General features: G+C 37.6%; 1 protein-coding gene and 1 long non-coding RNA gene across 2 annotated transcripts; one reads left to right on the top strand and one right to left on the bottom strand.

Moving 5' to 3' along the window:
* Positions 1-3,445: 3,445 nt before the first annotated feature.
* On the bottom strand, positions 3,446-4,765 carry LOC121428313. The gene is made up of 2 exons (XR_005971766.1): positions 4,722-4,765; positions 3,446-3,574 (listed from the first exon to the last, which is right to left on the bottom strand). It is a non-coding gene; the product is annotated as an uncharacterized LOC121428313 (long non-coding RNA).
* Positions 4,766-10,432: 5,667 nt separating this feature from the next.
* LOC121428991 (melanocortin receptor 4-like) lies at positions 10,433-14,462 on the top strand. The gene is made up of 2 exons (XM_041625887.1): positions 10,433-10,645; positions 13,683-14,462. Exons 1-2 carry the CDS (start codon positions 10,433-10,435, stop codon positions 14,460-14,462), a joined length of 993 nt encoding a protein of 330 aa, XP_041481821.1.
* Positions 14,463-15,931: the final 1,469 nt, after the last annotated feature.

Raw genomic sequence — 15,931 nt, 5'->3', positions numbered from 1 at the left:
CATCAGTACTATTCACCAGTTCAACGATTTCCACAGTAGGAATATTATTCATTGAATTCAACGAACTGTTTGAATCAGATGCGCTTATAGTATAAGTAAACATTTCTGTATCGTCCTCCCCTCAGCTTAATTGAGTCATAACGACGATGTCTTATGCTGTCCCTATGCTGTTCATCCACTCCTGCTGCGCATTTCTCCTTCAAAATAGTATTTTCATTGCAGGTCGAGATGAGAGATATAGTCTTTTGATATTTCAGACATTGAGATCGATCTATTAAATCCATGCTAATACATTTTAATGGAATCAAAGACAGAGAGGACTAGGAAGAACGAGATCTTAACTGGGTTCAAACAGAAACTGATCAAACTTTATAAGGGCACTCAGTCAAAATGAACAATATTGTAACACAGGCTAGCTTCAATAATCTTTACTAAGAATATGTCAATAATTAAGAGATTGGTTCAATCACGAAGAGTCTATCGCCCCTCACATCAATTGGTTTCAGCATGGAGCTAATTAGCTCAATGGTTTCCGAGTCCAAGTGACATCTCACATGTTCTTCACAGGCATGTTCAAGTGATTGATTTGATCACAAAGATGCTACAAGAAGTTGATATCACAACTTTAAATACTGGACCAATATCACACAATCACCCACAGATCCACCGGGGATGTCCCGGTTGATATCATCTGAACACACCGTGTTCAGATTCAGCGATTACCGGGACCGGGACATGTGGCTGTGTGATTTTTCCTGCCATTTAAAATTTTGATGTTAATTTTCTACAGCTTCTTTGTTAATTGAGGCAATCACTCGGTGGCGTAACTACGGGGGGGGGGCATGGGGGGCACGTGCCCTCCCATGCCCAAGAAAAACGGGGAAAATGAGAGGAAGAGGGAGGAAGAGGAAGTGGGAACAAAAAATGTTGTTCATTTTAATGGTATATTATATTACAATTATGCTATATTACATAAGAAACCTTTTTAATAAGTTTATGAAACACTTACTCAGGGCCTATGTCTTCGTTGATCCTGGTGCTTGCATTGTCTGTTTAACAAGATATATAATCCTGTTGTATTAAACCCTCTCGTTTTCTAGTCAATATACACCAAATAAACCCCTCAAAAAAGTTTGGAAATCTGAGTTTGGCCATTAATTTCTCCTAACTCCCAATTTTGAACAATGCATATTTGATATCATTCAAAGGATCATTTAATTATCTTTAAAATGATACCATGCTTGTTATGATCATGCCATCACAAAAAGAGCAGGATTGGATGGGGTCTGAATTGAAAAGCTGCAAAACGAGCAGAAATACTCATGAAGGGTCAATAAAGAACTTCCCTCTGTCTGTGTCAATACAGATTAAAATCCATTCAAATCAAGCCCTTGCATTTTCATTTTGGATGTTTTGTTGTGGTTTATGTAGTGAATGTTCTGTGAGATAACAGGGTTTGAGTCTTGGTTTGAAATACCCACGTATGTCTGTTTGTTTGTTATGTGTTTGCTTGTGCAGAGGTGTGTTTGATTCTATGTTAATGTTGATGTTATACCCCCTTTACACCAGACGAAGTTCCCGCTACGTTCTTGAAGTTCAGAAGAAACCCTGGGACGTGGCGCCAACTTTGTTTGAATTTCTCGAAAGATGTGACATTGTCACGTGCGTGCTACGTCCGCATCACGTTAATGTGACGTTTATGCTGCGTGTGTAGTGTGCCCACAAAGTTCATTCTGCGCGCAGAGCCGGTCCATGCTGCGTCGAAACGGTTCCCGCTACGTTCCGACTACATCCAGCAGATTGCGCGACTTTCTGTACCTTCGTCTATTTGGACGTAGAGCCAACCAAGTTTACATGGTGGCCGCGTAGTGGCAGTACAGTAGACATGGACAGAGTTGTTGCCACGTTATTTCGGTGTCCGCCCCGGGGGGGGGGGGGGGGGCACTCGACCAAAAAAGTGGTGGGGGTGTGCTGCGGGCGAGACAAAAAACGGGGACCTTGGAGCGGGCTTATTATATAAAGGAGGGTCCTCGGAACGACAAATGTTTATGAAAACGGGGGTCCTTGGAACGGATCGCCAGCGTGTGAGCGCGTATGCATCCCTACGGAACGGTCATGCGTGCATGATGCAGCTAGCGCGGCCTCCGCCGGGGAGCTCTGCGGCCGCTTTTCACCAAAATTGCAGCTCATTCAACGCGATCGGAGCGGCGTAACGAAAAATATGCGAAGCTTTGGAGCGGATTTCTCTCTTCTTTTTTCTCGATAAGAAGAAAATGCTATGCCTTGGAGCGGCTTTCTTTGTTCTTTTTCTCAACAAGGCAAAAATGCTATGCCTTGGAACGGAAATTTGAGTGTAAAAATGGGGGTCCCCTCCGCGGCACATACCCACTATGCATTATATACTGAGTGCCCCCCCCCCCGGGTGTTCGCTACGTCTATGAAGCTGTTGGTAGGTCTTTACTGAGTCATTAGGCCCCCATCTCACTAGGATGGCGATCATGGCGACCAAGGCGACCATGGCGATCTGATTAAAATCCCGCAAAGCGTAGCAGAATCGTCCTCGAATTCTATTTTTAGCCTGCGAGGCGATTGCACTACAACTTCACTGCGACGGACCTGCGCTGAAGGCGATGGTAATACGCTGGTAGTACGACGCTGCCACTCTCTTGCCGCGATTTGAGGCAGATGTGATGCGCTGCTTCTGCGATCAAAGCGACCGTACAACGAGGCCCATACGCTAATTAGGACCTCGGTACGGTGGTGCTACGAATGGAACGATTGTGTTACGTTCATGATGGGCTCTTGAAACGATTTCAAGCAATCGTCATATTGATCGCGGCACATGAGACATTTTTCAGTCGATTGCCAACCTCCGACCAAGATGGATGTCCAGAATTTGGTTGGACTTATACATCTTAGCATTATACAACAACTTCAATTAGAAGTTGAATACGAGGACCTGATACGAGGACAGTAGGAGGAGGCCCAAAAGATACTGGGTCCGATCCTGGCTGTCACTTAAGTCATAATATACAATATATATTACAATTTCACTCAAAAGATGTCGATGAGCCTAATAGTTAATATGAGGGATGCATCCAGAATTTCATAAAAGAGCATAAAAATGTTTTATATTTTGTTTATTTTTTTCCACAAAAGTTTGTCACTCAAAATTGTTAGGTAAATTCCTTTCAAATTTGCTTTCAAGAAGTAGTCTACTGATGTGAGAGCACTCATAAGGGGGGGGGGGCACAATGCCAGAATCCCCATAAAGTGTGCTTTCCAATCAATACATCAGTGATCGAATCATTAAAATTTTAATATTGTTTACTGTCACTGTAGTTAGAATTCATTCTATTTTTAAAACATATTCAATTTATATATTTTTGCGGAGGTAACCCATTTCGTCATCAAGACATGCGAGCGTCTTTTTTTCTCTCTTTCAAGCTGGCTCAGCAGTTAGATTTTTATCTTCCTACTATACCTCCTCCTTTTCCTCCTCCTCCTCTACCACCACCATAACCTCTTGTTCGCTTCCTCTTGGACCGCCGGCATAACAGATAGGGCAGCTTCCCTTTTTTATGGAAGCTTAAAAGTGCCACCGAGATGTTGAGATAATTATCTCGGGAAGTCGACATCTTGATAGCAAAAGATAAGATGACGAGATCCCAGATCTCATCATGTCGACATCTTTTAGAAGAGATGATGAGATGACAAGATCCCGGATCTCATCATGTTGACATCTTGTAGAAGAGATGATGAGATGACAAGATCCCGGATCTCATCATGTCAACATCTTGTAGAAGAGATGATGAGATGACAAGATCCTGGATCTCATCATGTTGACATCTTTTAGAAGAGATGATGAGATGACAAGATCCCGGATCTCATCATGTTGACATCTTGTAGAAGAGATGATGAGATGACAAGATCTTGGATCTCGTCATGTCTACATCTTTAAGAAGAGATGATTAGATGACATGATCATGGATCGAAGATCTTGTCATCTGATCATCTCTTCTACAAGATGTTGACATGATGAGATCCGGGATCTTGTCATCTCATCATCTCTTCTAAAAGATGACGACATGACGAGATCCGGGATCTTGTCATCTCATCATCTCTTCTAAAAGATGTTGACATGATGAGATCCGGGATCTTGTCATCTCAACATCTCTTCTAAAAGATGTTGACATGATGAGATCCGGGATCGTGTCATCTCAACATCTCTTCTAAAAGATGTCAACATGATGAAATCCGGGATCTTGTCATCTCATCATCTCTTCCAGAAGATGTTGACATGATGAGATCTGGGATCTTGTCATCTCATCATCTCTTCTAAAAGATGACGACATGACGAGATCCGGGATCTTGTCATCTCATCATCTCTTCTAAAAGATGTTGACATGATGAGATCCGGGATCTTGTCATCTCAATATCTCTTCTAAAAGATGTTGACATGATGAGATCCGGGATCGTGTCATCTCAACATCTCTTCTAAAAGATGTCAACATGATGAAATCCGGGATCTTGTCATCTCATCATCTCTTCTAAAAGATGTTGACATGATGAGATCCGGGATCTTGTCATCTCATCATCTCTTCTAAAAGATGTCGACATGATGAGATCTGGGATCTCGTCATCTTATCTTTTGCTATCAAGATGTCGACTTCCCGAGATAATTATTTCAACATCTCGGTGGCACTTTTAAGCTTCCATACTTTTTGGTCCTTTTTCTGGGAAGTATATTTGAAAACGTCGTGGTGTCGCCTCGTAATCTGTTGAAAATGTGATAATCCGCTACCATCGGCACGTTGTTTCATAGCAGCGCAGACGGTCGCTGCTCAATCGCTGGCCAGTCATCAGCGGCGCAGCAAAAGCGCAACGCGAATGCCTGCAGCGGGCTGAGAACGTGTGCCACATGCCACCCAAAGGGAAAGCGTCGTGGTGGAAACGGTGTGAAGCGTGTCGAGCGCAAGGCAGTCGCCTCGTAAACGGAAGCAGCGTAGCAGAATTGTCTTGGGAACGGGCCTGAAAAACACGGGCGATCGGTGCCGCTTTTAATGCGCTTCTACCACGCTTTGTGCGTTGGAGCTTCGTTACAGCTACGAATATGTCGTTTGTAATACGCTCTTGACTCGATTATGATGCGCTTTAGCACCTCCGCGATCTCGCTACGTAAGTTTTGGACATGTTCAAAATTTTGTGGCGACCAGGAAGATGGTGGCGATCCTTGCCGCTTCAGAAAAGATCAAGGTACGACGGAGAAGATTGAAAAGATCAAGCCACGTTCAAGCTACGATATACCACGCTTTGTCGATTTTTGACGATCGCAGCGGAATCGCCATCTAGTGAGATGGGGGTATTACTTCGCTCGGTTTAGACGGCGCTTCCACTACGCGGACTTTGGACATGTTCAATTTGTTTTCGGAGATCATGCAGACTTTGCCACGTCAATCCCGACCTTTCGTTTGAGGACGCGGACGCTAATTTACAACAGTAGTTGACTTTGGAAGAGACTCTTTGGGCCCGTCGTAAAACTCTGGCCGGCAATGCAAATTGTGTGACATGAGATTTTTTTTTTCGTTTCGCATATGCGACGGAAACGTTCAATATGCGTTTCGTGTGCAAAATTCTGGTTGCTACTATGGTAACAACGATATATCCGATTGAGGACGACTTTCCAAATCAACATTTGACTCCTCCTAGAGCTCGAGAGGCCGCCCGGAGGCCAACTTCCATTGATTAGTGGATACCAAGAGCGACGTACCACGCGTAAAAGGGGACAGAGTGCATGGGCAAGTACATTACGTATAAAGGTGTCAAAACGATGTTTAAAATGCTGAAAAAAGGATACATATCCAATACTTGCAGGGTTTCACACTTGTTAAGAGATGCATTTTCATAATCTGGAAAACAATTAATTGCTTCCCTTGTTTAGCAGGGTTATGTTCGAAACCCCATGGTCGTGCCTGGTATCCACTCATCAATGGAAGTGTTCCCCCCGGAATTTGAATCTAATCCACATTTCTGCGGAAAGTAAAACATAATGCCCATTACATCGTGTGCTAGAGACATCGTTTGTGTAGAAGGGGTTAAACAAAAGAAACAAAAGAAACCCGCGAGGTCAACACGTCCCTGGTCAAACGTATTGCATGCTGTGTACATACGTGTATCAACGCATGCAAAATGAAATGTTTGGCTGGAGAGGTTGATCTAACCCATGAAATCAATTGCCAGTGATCCACCAATAATCCACATTAAATGCAATATCGATTCGATGGACTGTAATGATCTATATCTAAGCCTTCATTCAGTAAGTTTTTTCTCTCTCAATATGTAGTCGATTTTTTTTTGAAAAAACACTTTCTTATCCATGTCATAATTTATTTTAGGTCCTGCATTTCGAATATCTCCAGCCATCAGTCGTAATATACATGCACATATGGTGCGGGTGTCGCGGGAAAGGATTTTGCACACGAAAGGCAGATCTGTAGGGCCTGTAATCCCCTGGTAACATAAAGCTTAGCAATGATTGTAGAACAATTTTCTACGTTTGATTCTATTGACTATAATGTACAATCAATATAAAAAATCAAGTGTATGATTAAGCGTTAACATTTGTGTTAGGGGACCCTAATATTAGCGTCGGTGAGGATTGCGAAAGGTCCCAAATAACAGTTCTCTCTACGCTCTCAGTACGCTGCAGCAAGTTCCCACTGCGTCATGACAATTTTTCTTTGACGTAGCGAGAACTGCATGGACGTAGCGTTGGTGTAATGGGGGTATATATTAAGGTGCATGAAAACAAAAGAAACCGCTGAGAAACTCACTCATCACCACGGAAAAAAGAGAACAGTGACTTTCAATATTGTGTCATTTTGCAACATTTAAATTTTTACCTTGCCCCGCATTCCAGGGGACTGCACCTCCGTGTGAAGCAAAATCCTATCATGTAGGGTATCACTTTAAAGGGAATTAAATGATATTAATTACACATTGATATTCACTAAACCGAGGAGAGTAAGATTTCGAAACATTTTTTTGAGTTCATATTTCCTCGCACATCGAGTTATTATTGTTTTATGAAGTGACATATGCTTCCTTTACATGACTACTTATCCTGATTGCCATATCTTAAGGTCTTAATATAAAACATTTCATGTCCGTGTTTAGGTTCGAATGAGTGGATTGGTGAGATATGTCTTCATGAATTCCTAAAAATAGTCCTCAAAATGTCCTTATCTGAATGTTCTTATCTGAATAAAAAAAAATCCAGCTCGCGCTTCGCATCAGTTGGTCAGTAAAATCCATATGGTCTTCGTGAATTCCTACAAACAAGCCCCTCTTCAGGTCCGAATTTCCTACATTTTTAGCTCACAAGAATTGATTATTGAGATGCGTATGTTAATCATGATTGCAATGACTGCAAGCGCTTTATGTGTAGATGTAATTGTAACAAATGCAGCGCTTAGCACTGTCCTCAAAATGTCTCTATGAGGTCGGTGTACTTGGCAACAGAGCGCACTTCGCGCGTTCACTGAGTGACTCAAAATTTTTGCTGGTGCCCCCCGATGCCGTGACCCAAGGTTTTAAATATTTTGTGAGAGAAATGGATGAAGAGAACAATCGGGGTCGTCCTAGCCACTAACCCGTCTCTGTGGTCTAGTGGTTAATGCACTGGCGTTCAAAGCTGGGGGCCCGAGTTCGATTCCCGGCAGACTGACATTTTTTCGGCATCACTAATTTTTCCAAAGGGCAGATAGCTCTGGGGAACCTTGATTTAAGCTACCCCTATCATTGTTCTCTTCATATTTATTTATTTATTCAAATATATTTATTCAGGATGACAAGATCAGTTAAAAACTGTTTTACATCATGGTCCTGACATTAAAAACATAAATACATGTAAATCAATAATATATTATAAATGAGATAAAAATCAAAGTAATATCTAAAAGATTGTGTTTAAAGTGATACAATGCAATATAAGAACATTTTCATTATGTTATACAAAGAAATAAAGTAAATGTAATTAAATTCAAGTATTTAACAACGAAAGAAGTACACGATTCATGGACGAAATGTATGAATTAATGGTTATAGAACTATATAAAAATCAGTAAAACTCAGGATAATAAAACAAATTCATAAGTTGAACACTGATATGAGATAGGAATAAAAAAAGTGTTATATGATTTACATTAAAATATGAGCATACATAACACATGTGTTTCATATATTTATGAAGCAAACTGAATTAAAAAAAATGATACATAATAAATTGTAACGAATTACGACAAAGATATAGGTACTAAAAAAAGAAAACAATGTTTGGATCGAAGTGTATTTGAACAAAATGGTAGGTAAAATGTACATGAAACTGCATATCGGGTTTTGGGCTACAATTCCCTTCCTTAAATAATTAAAGCTCTCAGGTCATGTAGTACATATAAATTGCACACCATGGTTTTGGAATCAATTTCTTGTATTTAAATTTAAAATTATCGAGTGATGTTGCATTTTGGAGACTGGGTGGAAGCTCGTTCCATATCATAGCACCAGCATATTAAATCATTGTTTGAATAATTCTAGCTTAGGTTTAGGTATTATTACATTTAAAGAATCTGCGTTTCTTGTGTTAAAACCATGGCGGTCACAATACATCTCAATTTCATTACACAATCTTCCAGGAGCTGTGCCATTAAATCATTTGTACATAAGTGTTGCAAGAAAATAGTTGCGTCTTTGTTCAATGTTTGGCCACGACAAGTCCGTCATTAACTTAGTTCCATTGTATTTCTCATAATCAAAGTTTTTCGTGACAATTCGTGCTGCTCTTTTTTGTATTCTCAACAATTTCTTTTTGTAAACTTCTGGGCAATTACCCCATACAGAACATGAGTAATCATAGCATGGTTGAAATGTGGATTTATACAATATATTCAATAAGTTAGAGTTAACAAATTTACTATGTTTGGCAAGAATATGGACTTTTTTGCGACAGATTTACATAGAATATTAATTTGAGCATTCCATTTCAACTTATCATCAATCATGAGTCCAAGATATTTGATGTTATTGACTTGCTCAATCTTGTGCCCCTCAATATAAACGTTAAGTTCATTTAAGGACTTTGATTTTAATAGCATCACCTTAGTTTTATCTTTATTAATTCGAAGTCTGTTATTAACACACACACACAGACACATATATATTTATACACATGTATATATATATATATATATATATATATATATATATATATATATATATATATATATATATATATATATATATATATATATATATATATATACATATATATATATATATATATATATATATATATATATAAATATAAGTGTGTGTGTGTTTCGTAGGTGTGTCTATATATTTGTATGAATAGATAAATAAGATACTCTCCAGCGTTTAGTCAAGGAAATGAACGTCAAACAAACAGCTATTCATCTGTATTTTAATCTATGTAAAACGGTCGAAACGTTTGAAATAGGAATGCTGAATAATTAAGAATACAAAATGACAGAAAGAGCAGCGAGAAAGTTCAAAACCTCCCAAATACTCGTAGTCAATGGATTTCGTTATTAAAACCACTTAGCGCTTTAAAGAAATAGTTCTGTACTGTAAGTACAAGAAACAAGTTCAAAGATATGACCATGATATCTTTTAATCGACGAACAGTCAATTTCCGTTAATTCCGGTGCACTTCTTAGAAGGAAAATGCGAAAGGAAAACGGGTCCCTTTCTTGATTTACCTTTCGAATTTTTCGTAGCACTTTCGTCACTTTCTTTATTTGATCATGGACTTGATTTCACAATTGCCATATCATTTTGATAGAAAAAAAATCACCTAGGCCTATTGATATTAATAATTCTATTTTACAAAATGGAGACGATTCTTCAATCAAGATGCGTTTTTCAGTTTTCTTTGCCGATGTCAATTTCCTATTGGAGGCGAGATGAAGGTCAGTTTCTCTTCATTTTCTTTGAATCAATTTATCCTGAGCACTTTTTAATGTTTAAGAAGCCTTGCAAAATAGCATCATTGTAATGAAAATCAAAGCGAAGTAAAAAAAAAAGATTTGTCAGAGATGGTTCGTCATCAGAAAAGGAAGTTAATTTTGCAAACTTCTCACATCGGGAAAATTTGAAAAGTTCACTAGGTTGTCAAAATGTTATGAAAGAAAAAAATGGAACAAATGGCAAACACTGACTGATTTTTCTTTATTTTTTTTCTTTTACTTCAGTACGGCTTCTTTTTATTGGTTAGTAATTAGGCGGGGTGGGTTTTTTGAGAAGAAAATGTAATTCAAAATTTGACTCTCATTATAAAAACAGCTTGTTGTTGCTAGGAGATTCGGCAAACGATCATTCTATATCGTTCCAACCGCGGCACTCTTAGTTATTCAACATGGCTGATCTTAATGAAGACATGGCTGAAATCATTTTCCAAGGTTTGGCTTTCACCCTTAATGCTCTAACAGTCGGCATCATCATTACGATCAAGAAGATGAGAAAGCGCCAGAATATTTTCACCTGCAACATCGCCTTGGCTGATGGACTTTCAGCTTTACTTGTGATCGTTGCAAAAGGGCTGTTATACCAAGGTGTTCTGTACAGAGGGGTAAGTGAACACGTGATTAATTCTATAAGATGGAAGGAAAAGGAATAAAAAAATGTGTATACCATTACATTCAACTGATGAAGGAATGTCTGTGAACACGATAACTGAGGATCTTTGTTCTCTTGTTAATTTTGTCAAACCTCACTTCAAAACAATATTTGGATTATTGCTTTCGAATTTATTACATTGCCCCACAATAGATTTTATATTGTACACACCTTTCCGCCTTCGACGTGACAAAATTACAACCTCAAAATTAAAGAAAGATGATAAAATCAATATTTCGGGTACATAATTTCGCCACAATTTCACTATACACGGAATATATTTCTCTCATTTTTCTGCTTAATCATGATAATAAAATGCAAATTAAACCTTCACTATAAAATAAATAATAAGAAATATTCTAATTAACTAGCTAGCAGTATTCCTTTTATCATTCATTTTCATTGATTCAAGGTAACATTGAAAAACTCTGAAGAATATTTATGTTATATATATATATATATATATATATATATATATATATATATAAATATAAATGCGTATCTTGCCAAAGAGCATGTATCTTGGTAAAGTGAAGCTTTCTTGTCTGTTCGTCGACAGGGTATAGCAAATCAATTTAATTCTTTTAATATGCAACTTATTTTTTTTAATATTCATGTAAATAATAATAATGCTCACTATGATTGAACAGAAAATTAAACAATTTGAAATGACAGCTGGAGATGTAATAAGCTTTTTTTATTTTAAGTAAACGCAGTTTATCTCACTCCCCCTATTTCTATCTTTCTATCCTCCCCCTTCTCATTTATCTCTCAATTTTGATTTAATCTTTTGTTTGTTCATGTTGTTGCGGAATTTATTCTTAATCAGTCAAATGATACAGGAGCACTTTTTATTGATTTAAGACGTGCTTTTGATACCGTAAATACGTCTTTTTTGTTGAATAAATTAAAGAATATAGGTTTAAGTGATTTTTCTTTAGCATGGTTTAACTCGTATTTAAATAACAGAAAACAATATATGTTGCGATAAAAAATGCTAAATCAAATGATCGATGTATTTCCCTTGGAGATCCACAAGGATCTATATTAGGTCCGTTTCTTTTTAGGCCTACTTGTTATTTATATTGATGATATGTTAAAAGTTTTGAATCATGGAAAGTTAGTAATGTACGCTGATGATACTACCCTATATGTAAGTGCTACGTCTATTTATGAAATAAAAGTAAAGCTTCAGAATGAATTTGATGCAATCGGGAAGTGGATCAAGTTAAATAAGCTGTGTTTAAATGTTGATAAAACCAAATATATGATCATTGGAAGTATAAAAAAGAGACTAAAGGTTTTAAAAGATAGTGAGATTTCTATTAAGTATGAAAGTATTGAAATTGAAAAGTGTAATAGTTTTAAATGTCTTGGGGCCCGCTGCATAAAACTTTTTACCTGAGAAAACTCAGGATGTTTTTACCGGAGTTTCTTCCCTGTGTTAAAGTCAATGGCAGAAATCAGACTAACCTTACTTTTCAGTTTTTACCAGAGTTTTCTCAGGTAAAAAGTTTTATGCAAACTCTCTGTTAAAAGACATTTCCTCAATCTTGCCTGGGCCGATCAACTACGATGCAATACCAACTCCCCTTTCAGGACTGATGCTTTTAACTATCATCTCTTTTTTGATGTATTACTTCATTGAATACTGTTGCCACTTTATAGTCTGTATTTCAACAATGTCATAATATACTGATAACTGTATATGTATTATCGCCAATGATTGTTTTTAATTGTATAGTTGTATTGTTTGTTATCCAGGGCCTCATGGAAGATCAACTTTTGTTAAATGGGCTACCTTGGTGAACTATGAATAAATAAATAAATAAACAAATAAATGTGGCCGTAACTACACTTGAAGAGGTTTACTGCCTACTTTCTCAAATAGTGCCACCATTAAGTCAGTATAAGAACTCACTTTACAAATAATGAATTGCATAAGCAGGACAATACATAATTATTATGGTCGTTACAATCAATATTATTGTGTGAACTCATTTCCTTGTAAATGTTAATCAATGATATGTTTTATACTTTGTTGTTGTAGGGCTTCTTCGCCAAAAGACATATTAATTTGCTTAATAGAGTCTTTGTTTCAATATTTTGCACATATCAGTGTTTGTAAATAATTCAGATGTTGATTTAAAAGACGGTATAAAACTTAGGGAAAAGATTAATATTGTTAAATCGAACGAAGATATCAAATTCCATCTTACTGAAGTCTAATGTCCACTGAATCATTTCAGCCATTAAAATTCATATTTGGAGTTGATCGTTGAGCTATCTGGCGCCTTATATTCAGATGATTGTTAGGTTTTTATCTTTTTCTTTTATAACCTAATGTAATAGGGGTAAGTATGGTTCGAACTTTAACCCTAACATGCCTAAGGGTTAGTATAATTCGCAGCACCCAAGAGGTGCCAATGAGTGCAATTATGCTCTACTATAAGCACCCTATAGGGTGCTAGATGAACCAAGTGATAAAGGTTGAAATTTGAACCTTTTTATGTTTAGTATGCACCTTTAAAGAATTATGCACCTCAAAAGGTGAAAAGTTGCATCTTTTAGGCCGCAAACAAGCGTTCTTGGTGCAAATAATGATAAAAAATATGCATTTCTCAAACTTTTTTCCACTTGATAACACCACAAAAGGGTTGGTACAAATGTTTCATTTAGGGTTCAAAAATCTGCAGTGAGTAATAATTGAGTAATTGGATATGAGCAAACTTCTGACCGATTTTATCCTGAAATTTTCAGCCCATTCCCACATTTAGGAAATTGATTTATGTAGGGCCTATATTTAAAAAAAACAAGCAGATATTTCATTTTGACTGAGAACCCGATCACAGAGAAGTCCAAATGTGGATTAGACGCAAACTATCACGTGTATCTTACTTTGAAACATTTGCTACAAACTGGGATCGTCTAGGTACTAAAGCGATTGTTGGTCTAACTCTTCTTCTTTCATTATGGCTTGATTTCCTCAGGTTCTGTGGATCCTCCTTTCCTACCGATCACTATACTTCATAGGAATTTTCAGCACATTGGCTGTGGCGCTCCACCGCTTCATCATCATTCGTTTCGATCCCTTCAACAAGCGCAACATCGTCACAGCGCCTCGCTGTATCATCGGTTGTTTCCTTATTTGGGCCGTACCCTTTGTAACGTTCTTCAGTATTGATCTAAGCACGAGTTTGGCAATCATCCGACTTGGATTACCGGCTATGATATTCGCCACAAACGGTATCTCCACTGCGTGTTATCTGCTGGTGTACTGGGCCATTACAAGGGCGGCGCATGCAGCCGGTTTATCCGACCGCGCGCTCGTACAACGCTTGCAACAGAATAGGAGAGTCCTCGTGACTTTTGCGCTTGTTGTGCTAACTAATATAGTATGCTGGACCCCATACTGCATATGTAATTTCATATCCACCGCAAGACCAGACCTGGCATTCGATAATCGTCAATTCACTCCTTGGTACGGAGTTACTTTCAAGATTGCGCGCGGAATGCAGTCCCTTAATGGCGTTCTGAATCCCATCATTTACTGGAGTCGGTTAACCGATTTTCGCCAGCTTCTGAAGGAGGTCTGCACATGTCGTAAGACTGGAGTTAAGGAAACTGCATCAAGTATTGCCAACAACAGTAGCGTTGCTGAGACCTCTCTGAGAACAGAGCCTTCGGAATCTTCTCCTAATGAGCAGCATGAAGTCCGAGGTTTGGATGCAGTACAAGCAAACCAAGTCAGCTATGTTGTCAACACCTGATTGCCCATACTCTTAAAATGTTGGGCAACATACTGTCCACACAACAATTGGTTTAAAAAAATTATTCAATTCTTGGTAGTTTTCAACCGATACTGTGTAGTTTTCACCCAAAGCACACATTATTGGTATAAAACATGCCAGAATTGGATAAAGCTTTAACAAATTGTTGTGTGGACAGTATGTTGCTTAACATTTTTAAGAGTGCACATCTTTTTTTCATGGGGGGAGTAGTCTAACGGTACGTTGTTTTATTTGGTGAAAAAGCAGATATTGAATGATTTTGTTTGTAAAACTTTCAAAATCCAGTAATACACTTGAAGAATTACAGAGCAGTTTTTCAAAAAGATCGCGAAAGCTTGGAGATATACTTCTATACATTAAGGTTGTATGAATAATGGTCAATAATGTGCAGAAAAATAAATTATCAGAACACATCTGTCTTAAACAACTCTGTTAGATTGTACTTAAACATCTAAGCGGGGATCCAAAATCTATCTGTCGCTCGGAATACTTTCCAGTTTCATATAGTGTACTTGAAAATATCCTATCATGTCATTAAAGGACAAGTCCACCCCAACAAAAACTTAATTTGAATAAAAAGAGAAAAATTCAACAAGCATAACACTGAAAATTTCATCAAAATCGGATGTAAAATAAGAAAATTAAGGCATTTTAAAGTTTCGCTTCATTTCAAAAAACAGTTATATGCACATCTCGGTCGGTATGCAAATGAGGAACTGATGGCATCACTCACTCACTATTTCTTTTGTATTTTATTATATGAAATATGAAATGTTTTATTTTCTCGTCATTGTCATGTGAAATGAAGTTTAATTCCTCCCTGAACACGTGGAATTCCATTATTTTAACATTTTGTGCTTCAGGCAAGGAGATCCTAATCGTCAAATTCATAAAAATTGAAATATTGTATAATTCAAACAATAAAAAACAAAAGAAATAGTGAGTGAGAGATCATTAACTCTCTCATTTGGATGTAACTGGCTCGTTCATATAACTATTTTGCTAAAGATAAGCTAAACTTTGAAATGTCATAATTGTCAAATTTTCAGCATTGTTCTTGTCTGATTTTTCTCTATTGATTCAAATCAACATTTTTCTGAGGTGGACTTGACCTTTAATTATCAAACATCACTTGGTCATAGTATACTACCAGATTAACAGATTACCTGGTGTACAAATGAGCACGCTTTCATGTTTTTGTTGTCGATAGATAATATGACACTTGAAATGTTAGTTTTTTTCTGATAGACACTTGGTCACATTTTCAAAGATAGTGTTGTTTTCCGCACTTTATAATCGAATGATGTACTCAAATTGTTCACGTTATGTATATTTTAAATCAATGAATGTTGGCGTATGGTGAAGCGACAGGAATGCCCATGGTAAAAGCTTGCGGCCAAGAGTTAAAGGAGAGGTTTACCCTGACGAAAAGTTTGTTGTAAAAATAG

This window comes from Lytechinus variegatus, chromosome 15 (assembly GCF_018143015.1).
Source record: "Lytechinus variegatus isolate NC3 chromosome 15, Lvar_3.0, whole genome shotgun sequence".
Lineage (NCBI taxonomy): Eukaryota > Metazoa > Echinodermata > Echinoidea > Temnopleuroida > Toxopneustidae > Lytechinus > Lytechinus variegatus.
Note: the sequence above shows the minus strand (reverse complement) of the source record. Positions and strands in the feature narration are given on the sequence as shown.